A 13,554-nucleotide genomic window follows, 5' to 3' on the forward strand; every position below is an offset into this window, starting at 1 on the left:
GTTTCACCCCCACAACCCAAAGCTGTGCAGAGTAGGTGGATTGGTCACGCTAAATTGCCCCTTAATTGGAAAAAATTAATTGGGTACTCTAAATTTATATTAAAAAAATGTTTTTATTTATTTTCCAAGGCCACCACTACATCAAAGTGTTGCCGGGACATTTGCAGCAGAGGCAGCCTGTGTTGGTCCTGTTGCCTTCGACAGCTTTGGCAGCCGTTCTCTGGAGAGCCAAGGCCTGGAAGAGTTTGGCTTTCCACCAATTGGTCAGCTGCTTCCTCTGTGGTGACAGAGGACGGGGCTGAAAGGGTCACAGGCCGAAGGGATTTGGAGGAAGGAGGTAAACTCCGGGAGACCTGAATGTGTGACCCAGGAGTGGCCAGCTGCTGCTCTTCCTCCCATTGGGTGCCAAAAGGCTCCGGCCTGACTCCATGAGGGGAAGGGCAACTGCAGGGATGCTGAAGTGCCCTGTTCCCCTCTTGGTTGCACTGCCTGAACCTTGCATGGCAATGTTGATGGAATAGAGGTCTGCGTGCATCTGTTGTAGAAACTGGGCCTTCTGCTGGACTAGACAAGACACCTCCAACTTGTGTGCCACTTTGTTAATGGCACTCCAACAACCCTTCCTGATATTGCCCTGCCTCTCCACCATGAGATTTAAAGCCAATTCCAGAGGCTCGTCATCGGACTGTGACCTCAAGGTGCCTCTCCCCCGCCTGTTCTCCAAGAACTGGGGAGATTGGATGAACTCGCTCCCTCCTTCTGTTGGCACGTGTCCATGTGGTGACCACCAGATTATGCAACCCTGTCTTAACTAGTATTAAAAGCCCCCAATGCATGTGTACCTGAGTGGAGGGTGCAAGTGGCAGCTGCAATCCCTCAAATGGAGTGGATCTCTCATCGCCCCTTCCATCTTGGCTCCTTTTTGGGCTGTGGGTGTTTTTCTGGACGCACCTGCAAGTGATAAAGAAGCGTGCAAGTGACAGTATCACTTGATAGAAGTATTAAGTATCACTCAAAGAAGGAGGCACATTCGATCTTTAGATTTTCATTCAATGGAGAAATACTTACGAGGTGAACTGCCACGGCCAAGCTCCCCATCACAGATGGTCCTGTCCCACTTTAGGCCCTTGAGTTTCATCAGGACTCTCAACCGGCACTCATCTTCTCCCGCTCATTGAGCAGGAGAAGCTCTTGCAAAACCAGAGAAGGGAACACTTGAGAGGGGACGAATGGTACATCAGTTGGAGCATCGCATTTCAGAGCATTCCTCATTTGCGACTTGTGGGGCAAGTTAGAACTGGTGCAAATTGGGCAGAGATCATGAACCAGCTCCCTCCTGAGCACTAAGCACATCCATATGCAAGGAGAAGGCTCATACATGCACTTGATGTGGAGGCTGCTGGTTCCTTCTGTATTGAAACCTCCCCCTCCCTGCAGTGTTCCATGTCTGCTGAAGGGTGAAGGAGGCACCATAGTTGCACTGAAATGGGACTGAGGCAGGACATGTTGTTACCACTGGTCCTTGAACCCTGACAGTTTGGCGCCATCAGACCTGCCCCGTCATGGAAAATGACACAAGAACACACGGTTGCATAATTAATAAAGTCGGAGCCAGATTACGGGGGGGGGGGGGGGGTGGTTTTCCCGCCGGTTTCGGCAGCGACAAACAGCCCACATTGCTGCCCCCACCACGGGATTTAGTCCCAGGTGGGATAATTCCACCCCGATCTCCTTGAGCATGCAAATGTGCAATCCATCTCGAGCAGGAACTTTATTCTCCTTAGATTATGGCTAGTAGTTCCTTTCTATCTTACCTGCTATAATGCTGTTCTTGATTCCTATTATTATAATTTCCTCTTTGTTGAAAATTTCAGTGACAACTGGGACAAATGACCTGTTCAGTATCACCGAAATTAGATTCTGTACGTTCATCGCATCGCAATTTGTGGAATCTTGCTTTATACGTGCGCTATACGTGTGAAATGTTTCGGAAACTCGGAACCAGGTGACCGGTACAATTGCAGGTGCAGGTTTTCTCCTGATGTCGATTGACATTGTGAAATGACTGGAAGGCGACACACCTGCGAAAGGGGGTGAGCTGTCTGAAAACCATTCCCATGCAAAGGGTACGAAGTACAATCGCGCGCGTGCGCGCGTTCTCGTTGTTGCCATCGTTACTTGACAGCAACATTTCAGATGACGTCACAATGATACCTGTTCTGGCCACGCCCCCAGGCCAACAAGCAGCCATTCATGAATTTGAGGAGGCGGGAGTCATCCTCGCGCGGTGACGTAGCGCTGGGCCAGTGGTATTCTCGCAGGAGTCAGTTCTATAGGGTAAGAGTGCAGCTACCTGCAGCTGAGGCTCAGCAGTGTGGATGGTTGACACAGACCGCGGGCAACGCAGTCAGACCATGTCCAAACACCACAGGACACCAGCCAGGTCTGTGGACAACATTATCGAGGTGAAAAGCAAGGTAGAGAATTTGCTAATTACTTGATTTTCTTATTGTTTCAAAAAAAAATCCGTATATCCCTCCATGCTCAACTGGCTTTCATCTATCAAAGGCTGTGTATGTAGCAAAGTGGGATTTTGTTTGTGTTTATTTTTTGGCAATGATGGAAAGTGATTCAGATTATGTAACAATGCAACAAAACGGGTCTCAATTCCACCGATCGCTGCTCTCTAAATGTTTCCCAGGGTCTGTGTGTGTGTGTTATATCCACAACTGCGCACAGGCTACGGTTACTTGGGACGTGCTGTTCTCGGGAGCGAATTGATCCGCTATTAATGTAGCGAACCTCACTTTCTCGCAAAAATAAATCTCGAGGCGCCTGCAGTGTTTACCAGCTGGCGGTTAAACGTTGCCACGGCTCTTGCTTTTCTCCGGCGACTCTTTGAGCGATGGTGGCAGTTTCTCAACATCCCCCTAATGCGAATCATGATCGCAATATTGGAGCCATATTTAATATTACGTACGGCAAAGAGTTTGACAGACAGGGCTTCTTCGCTCGTCAACATTGTTACCGGTTACACAGCCTATTCTTAGATTATTAAAACTGTATTTTTTGTAGCACTGGATTAGTCCAATTATTTGGTTGAATTAGAAACCTAGTAGAGTTCAAACGTGCAGGTGCTGCAAACTCATCCTTTCCCCCAATTATCTCCTCCCTCCCCCGCAGTTCGATGCTGAATTTAGGAGATTTGCTCTAAAGCGTTCAAATGTTGGAGGATTTCAGGAGTTTTACCAGCTGATCCAAGGCGTCCATCAGATCCCGTGCGTGGACGTGTTGTTGGGATATACCGACATCCACGGGGATTTGTTGCCCATCAACAACGATGACAACTATCACAAAGCGCTTTCGTCTGCCAATCCTCTGCTGCGAGTCATCATTCAGAGACGGGGTAAGTCCAGTAAGCTGCTAAACGGCAGCCTTTTCATTCCTGGTCCCTTTCATTCATGCCTCCCGAGGATGTTTCCCATTTTATAAAAAGAATGCTCTTGGCAACAATAAGGCGGAATGTGGTAGTGGGCTAAATGGTCTGGGTAACTACTTGAAACTATCGGTGAGAATGTCCTTTTTTTGATGTAATGTGCCCGAATCACTTCTGATCCTAAATATGCAAAGAACCTGGTAATCCCAATACAGCCTCTGGGATGGTCATTAAAAAAATCTGAGCTATGCATGGAATCCCGTTAATCCTGACTGAAAGAACCAGGAAAAAATAGTGTCAACCTACAGTCTCGTACAAGTGCTATTTTTGACCGAAGGCTTATCCGTTATTCACTGTGCCTGTATCTATATTTAGCCCAAAGAAGAGAGACTCACTGCTGACAGTGTCAGATTTGGGGATAGAAGTGGCTTTAAGTACAGATTTTTAAGAGGAATGAACTAAACTCTGGGTTCCCAGTTACATTTTAACCCATGGAACATAATCAATGATCGTATTACTTTGAGACAAGGGGAGTGTCTCACTAAAAGGTTGCTGATTCCTGGGAACACTTGTTTTCTCTTTAAAAATGGGCCACTTGTAACCACCCTATTCCACAAGTACCCAAATGAAATTGAACGAATGTGCAAACCATATGGACGTTTGCATACTAGTCTTTAAGATTCTAACCTTTCTGATGTACTGATATGTAATTCTAGCATTTTCCTCCTGTTCATTGTGGAGTCTGCAAAGTGGATGAGGGGCTGATCTGTAGACACCAATTCCCCCAAATTATGATTTAAATCCTCACTTAAAAATGAGAAGCAAAATTGTGGGGTTGACATTATTGAAGTGCCCCTGGAGTACACTGTTGACCAGTGATCCAAACAGCTGTGGAAAGTTGGTGTGCTCTGATGCCTTAACGATGCATCGAAAACTCAATGTAATTGAGAAGTTGTTTGCACAAATATAGTAGTTCTTAAACTGCAGTCGGCAGCCACCCATGTATAACAAGGTCATGGTGCTTTCATGACATGAGCATCCTCCATGCTACCCACCAATTGAGAATGGCTTTAGATTCAATAACAAAGTGGAACTCAATCGGGTGATTTAATCACTGTTGGATCATTTAATTACTTTATGATAATTGAATAACATCTTGTTCTGAAGTTCAACTGCAATTTCATTAGCAACCATTTGTATTTTATAAATTTAGCCTTCTCGAAGGTGTCAAAGTAACTTGTAACCAAAGGTAAATTGAGGTAGCAAAATGCTTCTAAGTGATGGCTTAATATGCAGGTGGGATTGAAAATATTCTATATTATGGTAATTAATAGCTCAAGCATTAGTGTTTTTAGAGGAAGATTTCAAATATTTTGCCTTTTTTGCAATGAGGCATTTACTGCCTTTCATTGCTTATCTTGTCAATCTCCACTTTATTCAACTCGCCTCTCCCAGCACTAGCCCTGTGGTCTCTGCCAATGGGTCAATTCACACTGCTCCTCTTTGCATTTTCTCCAGAACGTTCACTTATTGCATACAGGGCCCTTTCCACCCATTAATCCTTTGTGGGTGATTGCACTTAGCTTTTCCCCCATACTTTTTTCTTTCTTTCCCATCTTTTGAGCTTGTCTTGTCCATAACTCACTTTCTCCCTTTGTTCTATTCCCAATAAACTGCTGACCAAAAAACTTCCCTACTTAGCAATGCCAGATAACAAGAGAGCGAGCTGTACTCTCTCCTCGGGTGATGTCCACCTTCCTTCAAACCTGCCATCGTTTTCTCCTGAAAGAAAAATATCCTTGGCTGCTCCATCCTTGCAACTACACCCCCACATCCTGTTCCTCCATCATGTCCTTAGCTTGTCACCTCAAATCTACATTTGTATTTCTCTGAGCGCCACGTTTAATTCCTCCAGTCAGGTTTACATCCTTGGGCGGCACGGTCATGCAGTGGTTAGCACTGCTGCCTCACAGCGCTGAGGTCCCAGGTTCGATCCCGGCTCTGGGTCACTGTCCGTGTGGAGTTTGCACATTCTCCCCGTGTTTGCATGGGTTTCACCCCCATAACCCAAAAGATGTGCAGTGTAGGTGAATTGGCCACGCTAAATTGCCCTTTAATTGGAAAAAAAAATTAATTGGGTCCACTAAATTTAAAAGAAAAAAAAGTTTACATCCTTGCCACCGTACTGCAGGTGGCTCTCATTAAAGTGTTATCATTTGTGATGGTGACAAAGGCCAACCTATTCTTCCTTGTGTTTCTTGACTTGTTTACAGTCTTTGACATGATTCACCAACCTACACCCACACCACACTATCCTCCTCCAGTGACTCTGCTGCCAACCAGCTGGGTTCCATTCTTAATTGTAGCTAGAGCGGTAGCTTTAATTCCTACACCTTTTTTATCTGTGCATTAAGGAGCTATCATTGGTTTCTCTCCTATTTCTCAGCTACCTTCTGCCCCTCGGTGATACCATCCAAAAAGATGGCATTAGTTTCCAGAGATGTGCTGGTGATACCTGGCTGTATCTCGCCACCACCTCTCCTGATCCTTCCATTGTCATTAAGTTGCCTGTTTGTCTGACATCCAATACTGGAAGAACAGAAATTTTCTCCCAACTAAATCTTGGTATGACTGAAACCATTGACTTAGGTCCCCACCATAAACTGTTCCCTAGTTCAACTCCATTCCTCCTCCGCAAACTTGAAGCCTCGACCTTGGTGTCGTATTTGACCCCCAAGGTGGGTTGCAAATGACTTATCTGTGCTATTGCTAAGGTCACCATCTATTCCCACCTCTGTAATGCACCCCAACAGTACACCATCTTTTCAAAATATGTGTTTTGTTACTCTAGACCTGATGATTCAAATGCATTCCTGGCTGATCTTCTATGTTCTATTCTCGTTTTCTGTAAAATGTTGCTGCCTGTGTCTTGACTCACACCAAGCCCTGTTCATGCATCATCCCTGTGCTTATGCTGTCTCCCTGTTGAGCAATGTCTACATTTTTAAAATTCTCCACCTTTTTTGTAAGTCCTACCAAGGCTTCACTGTTCCCTCTTTAAGTAACTTCCTCCGGCCCGAAAATTTCTTGATCAACCATAACTTTAAACACTTTTTGTTATTGATGGGCATGCCTCCAGCTGTCAGGGCCCTGAACTTTCATTCCCTCCCTAAATCTTTACCATGGTACCTCGCTTTCCTTTTTAAAGCACTCCTTAACACCTACCTCTGACCACAATTTTGGTTGTCGGCCCTAACATCTTGTGTGGCTTGGTATCAAATGTTGTTTAATACTGTCCCGTGAAGTTTCTTCAATCGGGCATATATATATAAATACTTGTCTTCGCTCTGGCAAATTGTGATTGTTATTCAAAAATTTGCAAATTGTGACTGCTGATAGTATTTGCATAGATTGGCAAATTGTGACTGCTGATAGTATTTGGTCTGCTCTGAATATGGATTTAGTATTTGGTCTGCTCTGAATATGGATTTAGGATTTGGTCTGCTCTGAATATGGATTTAGTAATGTTATCCAACTTGGTTAAGTCACTGCTGAGCTACTTTCCTATTGGTACTATTTTGACTAGCTTGTGTTTAAGTATTTTTTTCTAGTGAAATTATTTATTACAGTTCTTTTCTGGTAGGTAAACAAATGGCATACTGCCAAGATTCAAAAAATCAGTACCACATATTCAAGAAGTTTAAGTGCTTGGATATAGTTGAGCAATGCTGTTAAAGACATACAATGAAGACCTCCTCAATTCCAATACAGCATCCAAGTATTTGATGTTGAGGGAGCTAATGTTTTGGACTCATTTCTGTAATCTTGGGTGGATACATTGTTAAGATTTTCTGGAGAAAAAATGCAGAACAGGCTGAAGGTGTTGACTTGAAAGTCTTTGTTATCCATTATTAATAGATGATGGTTGTGCTGACCAGGTAATGATGTAATTTTATCCCCATTCTCCACCCCACTCACCTTTTGTGACATTCCATGGAGAACAAAGTTTAGTTGAATTCCAACCCGAGTTGTACCTGTACTGTAAATCATTTTAAAGAAATGTGTGAACCTCTGAAAGAACAAGCTAAAAATATTGCCCTTGACCAGCTCCTTTCTCTCCCACAGTATACAATTCATACAATTTTAAAATGTGAAGAGAGCAGGACCTTCACCACACTGTTCCATTAAACCTGCGCATGCATGTTTATGCCAAGAATATTGAACTGCTGGGAGGGTGCAGTGGCACAGTGGTTAGCACTGCTGCCTATGGTGCTGAGGACCGGATTCTATCCCGGCCCTGGGTCACTGTCCATCTGGGGTTTGCATATTCTCCCCGTGTCTGTGGATTTCACCCCCCGCAACCGAAAGATGTGCAGGGTAGGTGAATTGGTCATGTTAAATTGCCCTTAATTGGGAAAAAAAATGGTACTCTAAATTTTAAAAGGGAAAAAAAAATATTAAACTGCTGCAGTTAAGCTTCAGTAATCGTTTAATGCCCCACCATGCAATATCATTGGTGATGCTGAGTACTGAATCTTTTTGTAACAACTCGCCATAGTCTAGCTCAGACACCATTCATTTCTAGGTTCTTCTTCTGTTTTATGTTTACCTTCTTAGTGATTCGTAGATATTCATATAAATGGTCTGGTTGGTTTCAGTGACACCTAGTTTTACCATCTAATATGGGGGTTTGTGCCGCAGTAACTAAATGCTGGACAATGTTTATAACCTATATACCATTATTCTTTAGGAAAGCATTTTGTCTGATTCCTATGAAAATTTTGCAAGAGCTAATGTGTAAATTTTCTAAGATGTTTGGTACAGTTTGGTTGTTTGGCACAGTTTGATTGTTTGGCACAGTGGAAAACTCTGGAGAAAAACTGATATGATAGAAATCGGTTAAATTTAAATGGATCTGGAGTGTAGGTTGCTGATTTGTGTGAAGTGCAATGGGATGTTTTTTTCTCTTTTAATCCATATTAAAAGATGTTATGTAAAAGTTCTACTTCTGGGTAAATAAGTAATTGAATGAAGTATTGTAGTGCACACAAAGCCATGAAGCAGTTGTCTCTAGTTTTCATAAATTTAGTTGAATGCTTGCTAACAATGTCGAGACACCAGCTTGGTAACCCCTGACCGTTAAGAGTGAAAGGGACTACATTGGAGTACTTGTAGTTGGTAGCACTGCTGTGCATGTAACATTCTCACCAGTAAAGATGATTTTGTGTACAGTTGACCTAAATGTAGCAGTGTCCTCCACTTTCTCACCCCATGCTAATTTACGATGTAGATGTATGATTTACTTGCTAATGTATGGGCAGGTCCACAGACCTGATCAATGTTACCCCTTTGTTCTTGCAACAAGAAACTACATTCCCCAGTTTATTTCACCACTGTGGCCAAGATTAAGAATATTTTTTTTTAAAAAAATAATTTTTATTGACAAATGTTGTATTTATATAACAACAACGAACCGCAATAAAATACCAACAATAATGATAACAGTCCTAAACATTCGCCCATCCTCAATGAACAACATTAACAACAACTTAAATTAACACAATATTAAGTTAAATAACCATAGAAAAAAATAGAAACAATAATAAAGAACACACCCCCCCGGGTTGCTGCTGCCATTGACCAAGATACCTATCTTTGAGCCAGGAAGTCCAGAAAAGGCTGCCACCGTTTTATAGAACCCTTGTACTGATCCTCTCAGGGCAAATTTGACCCTCTCCAATTTTATAAATCCCGCCATGTCACTGATCCAGGTCTCCACACTTGGGGGGGGGGGGGGGGGGGGCTCGCATCTTTCCACTGCATCAAGATCCTCCGCCGGGCTACTAGCGACGCAAAGGCCAAAACACCGGCCTCTTTCGCCTCCTGCACTCCCGGCTCCGCCGCAACTCCAACCTGGTTTGACCCTGGATCCAACCACCCTCGACACCGTCCCCGCCACCCCCTTCCAGAATTCTTCCAGTGCCGGCATTCCCAGAACATATGGGCATGATTCGCTGGACTCCCCGAACATCTGGTGCACCTGTCCTCACCCCCAAAGAACCTACTCATCCGAGTCATAGACATATGGGCCCGATGCAGCACCTTAAATTGGATGAGACTAAGCCTCGCACATGAAGAGGAGGAGTTGACCCTCTCCAAGGCATCCGCCCAAGTCCCATCCTCTATCTGCTCCCCTAGTTCCCCCTCCCATTTAGCCTTCAGCTCCTCCACTGACGACTCCTCCACCTCCTGCATTACCTTATAGATGTCAGACACCTTCCCCTCTCCTACCCACACCCCCGAAAGCACTCTGTCCATCGCCCCCGCGAGGGCAGCAAAGGAAATTCCTCCACCTGTCGCCTAGCAAACGCCTTTACCTGCAAGTATCTGAACATGTTCCCTTGGGGAAGGCCAAATTTATCTTCCAGTTCCCCCAGGCCTGCAAACCTCCCGCCAATAAACAGGTCCCTCAATTTACTGATGCCCACCCTTTGCCCCCCCTAAATCCCCCATCAGTGTTCCCCGGGATGAACCGATGATTTCCACCTAATGGAGCCTCGATCGAGCCCCCTGTTTCCCCCCTATGCCATCTCCACTGTCCCCAGATTCTTAGGGTCGCCACCACCACTGGGCTCGTGGTATACCTCTTAGGAGAGAGCGGCAACGGTGCCGTTACCAGGGCACCCAGGCTCGTACCTCTACAAGACGTCATCCCCCCCCCCCCCCCCCCCCATCACCCATTTACGCACCATTGACACATTGGCCGCCCAATAGTACCCCAAAAGGTTGGGCAGCGCCAGCCTGCCTCTATCCCTCCCTCGCTCCAGGAAAACCCTCTTTACTCTTGGAGTCCCATGTGCCCACACAAAGCTCAAAATACTGCTAGTCACTCTCCTAAAGAAGGCCCTGGGGATAAAGATGGGCAGGCACTGAAAGAGGAACAAGAACCTCGGAAGCACCGTCATTTTGACGGACTGCACCCTCCCCGCCAACGACAATGGCAGCATGTCCCACCTCTTGAAACTCCTCCTCCATCTGATCCACAAGCCTGGTGAAATTATGCTTGTGAAGAGTCCCCCAGTCCCTGGCCACCTGCACCCCCAGGTACCTAAAACTCTCCCCTGCCCTCCTAAGCGGGAGCCTACCAATTCCCTCCTCCTGGTCCCCAGGGTGCACCACAAACACCTCACTCTTGCCTAGATTTAGTTTATAGCCTGAAAAGGTCCCAAACTCAGCTAGCAGCTCCATCACCCCCGGCATCCCTCCCACTGGGTCCGCCACATACAGCAGCAGGTCATCGGCATACAACGACACCCTATGTTCCTCCCCACCCCGCACCAAACCCCTCCACCTCCCTGAATCCCTCAACGCCATCAGCAACGATTCGATTGCCAATGCAAACAACAAGGGGGACAGGGGGCAACCCTGCCTGGTCCCTCGGTAAAGCCGGAAGTACACCTACCTCCTCCCATCATGGCTACACACGCCATCGGGGCCTCATATAGCAGCCTTACCCATCTAATAAACCCTTCACCAAATCCAAACCTCCCCAACACCTCCCATAAGTACCCCCACTCCACTCTATCGAAGGCCTTCTCTGCATCCAGCGCCACCACTATCTCAGCCTCCCCCTCAATCGCCGGCATCATGATGACATTCAACAACCTCCACACATTCGTGTTCAGCTGCCTTCCCTTAACAAAACCTGTCTGGTCCTCGTGTACAACCCCTGGCACACAGTCCTCTATCCTGGTGGCCAGGATCTTTGCCAGCACCTTGGCATCCACATTGAGGAGAGATATGGGCCTGTATGAACCACACTGCTGGGGATCCTTGTCCCTCTAAGATTAAAGAAATCAGCACCCGCGACATCGTCGGGGGCAAAGTCCCCCCTTCCCACGTCTCATTAAGTGTCCGCACCAGCAAGGGGCCCACTAGGTCCACAAACTTTTTATAAAACTCCACCGGGAACCCATCCGGCCCCGGCGCCTTCCCTGACTGCATCTGCCCGATCCCCTTAACCAGCTCCTCCAGCTCAATCGGCGCCCCCAACCCCTCCACCTGCTCCTCCTGCACCTTCGGGAAAGATAGCCCGTCGAGAAAACTCTCCATTCCCCTCCTCTCCACCGTTGGCTCCGACCGGTACAGTTCCTCTTAAAAGTCCTTGAAGACCTCATTCACCTCTACCCCCTTCCGCACCACATTCCCACTCTTGTCTCTCACTCCAGCAATTTCCTTAGCCGCATCCCGCTTGCGGAGCTGATGAGCCAGCATCCTACTCTCCTTTTCACCATGTTCGTACACTGCCCCTTGTGCCTTCCTCCACTGTGCCTCTGCCTTTCTAGTGGTCAACAAATTAAATTTAGCCTGTAGGCTGCGCCTCTCCCCCTGCCAGCAGCAACCCGGTATTCCCCTTCCCTCCTCCCCCACACACACACACACACACAAAGGCTAGGAACCCTCCTAGCCGCGAACCGTCCTCCATTATACTTCCGTGGGTCAGCTAACTTCTGCTGACCCCGGAAACTCCCGCCAAAAACCCGACCCCTCCCAGAGTGGGATCATCCCCCATCCTATCCCTCCTCCAGGCACCGCTCCAGCGCGGGGAGGAACCAGTTAAGCCCCCCCCACCCCCACCACCATCTCCACCCCCCCCCAGCCCCGCAACGCGGGAAACCAGAGGAAAGCCCACGCTTTCGCACTGCCCCACCACACCCTTCTGACGCAGCTCCCAAATACCAGCCCCACTCCATACCCCCAACCCTATACAGAATACAACATACCCCCCCCCCGCAAAATACAAAACTCAAACTATGCCCCCCAACAAAAAACAGAACAACACCCCAATAAATAACCATATCAAAATTAGAAAAGTACAGAAAAAACACAGCAACAGCAGAAACCAGCAATAAAGCATTACAACCGACCCCCCAACCCTAGTTCGAGTCCAGCTTCTCCGTCCGCATGAAGGCCCACGCCTCCTCCGGGGAATCAAAATAATAATGCCGCTCCAAATAAGTTGCCCACAAGCGTGCAGGCTGCAACATTCCAAACTTTATTTTCTTCTTATAGAGCACCTCCTTCGTCCGATTGAATCGGGACCGCCGCTTAGCCACCTCCGCACTCCAATCCTGGTAGATCCGTACTACCCCATTCTCCCAATTGCTGCTCTTCACCCTCTTGGCCCAGCGCAGCACACACACCACTGAACCGGTGGAACCTCACCAGCACCGCACGCGGGGGTTCGTTCTCCTTAGGCCTCCTGGCCAGTACTCTGTGGGCTCCCTCCAGCTCCAGGGGCAGATGGAAAGATCCTGCCCCCACTAGCGAGTTCAGCATCGTGGCCACGTAGGTTGTCAGATCCGACCCCTCCAGCCCCTCCGCAAGGCCCAAGATCCTCAGATTCTTCCGCCTCATGCGGTGATCAAGCTCCTCGAAGCGGTCTTGCCACTTCTTATGGAGTGCCTTGTGCCTCTCCACCTTACTCACGAGGACCACGGCCTCCTCCTCTCGTTCAGCGGCTTGCGCCTGCAACGCCTGGATGACACCACCCTGGGTCATCTGAATCTCCGAAAGCTTTTTATTCACTTCCTGCAGAGAGCGGAGAAACTACGACATCTTCTTCGCAGCCTCCAACACATCATCAGCGAGGATGGACATCTTGCCAAGGTCATCCCCACACCCCCACTACTGGCCTTCAAACAACCGCGCAACCTCAAACAAACCATTGTTTGCAGCAAATTACCCAGCCTTCAGAACAGCAACCACAACACCACAAAACCCTGCCAGGGTAATCTCTGCAAGACATGCCAGATCATTGACATGGACACCACCATTACACGTGGAAACACCACCCACCAGGTACGCGGCGCATACTCGTGCGACTCGACCAATGTAGTCTACCTCATACGCTGCAGGAAAGGATGTCCCGAAGCGTGGTACATTGGCGAGACCATGCAGACACTGCGACAACGAATAAACGGGCATCGTGCGACTATCAACAGGCAGGACTGTTCCCTTCCAGTTGGGGAACACTTCAGCAGTCAAGGACATTCAGCCTCTGATCTCCGGGTCAGCATTCTACAAGGAGGCCTTCAGGAGACGCGACAACGCAAAAT

General features: G+C 47.4%; 1 protein-coding gene across 1 annotated transcript in view; it reads left to right on the forward strand.

Annotated features, from left to right (window-relative positions):
• The first annotated feature begins 2,296 nt into the window (after window positions 1–2,296).
• Window positions 2,297–13,554, forward strand: part of pard6a (par-6 family cell polarity regulator alpha) — a 118,371-nt gene continuing 107,113 nt past the window's right edge. The window contains exons 1-2 of the mRNA XM_038806793.1: window positions 2,297–2,477; window positions 3,184–3,406. Of these exons, the coding sequence (XP_038662721.1) occupies window positions 2,379–2,477; window positions 3,184–3,406 (322 nt within the window). The 5' untranslated portion in view covers window positions 2,297–2,378. The remainder of the gene's footprint in view (window positions 2,478–3,183; window positions 3,407–13,554) is intronic.

The sequence above is a fragment of the Scyliorhinus canicula genome, chromosome 9, assembly GCF_902713615.1.
Source record: "Scyliorhinus canicula chromosome 9, sScyCan1.1, whole genome shotgun sequence".
Lineage (NCBI taxonomy): Eukaryota > Metazoa > Chordata > Chondrichthyes > Carcharhiniformes > Scyliorhinidae > Scyliorhinus > Scyliorhinus canicula.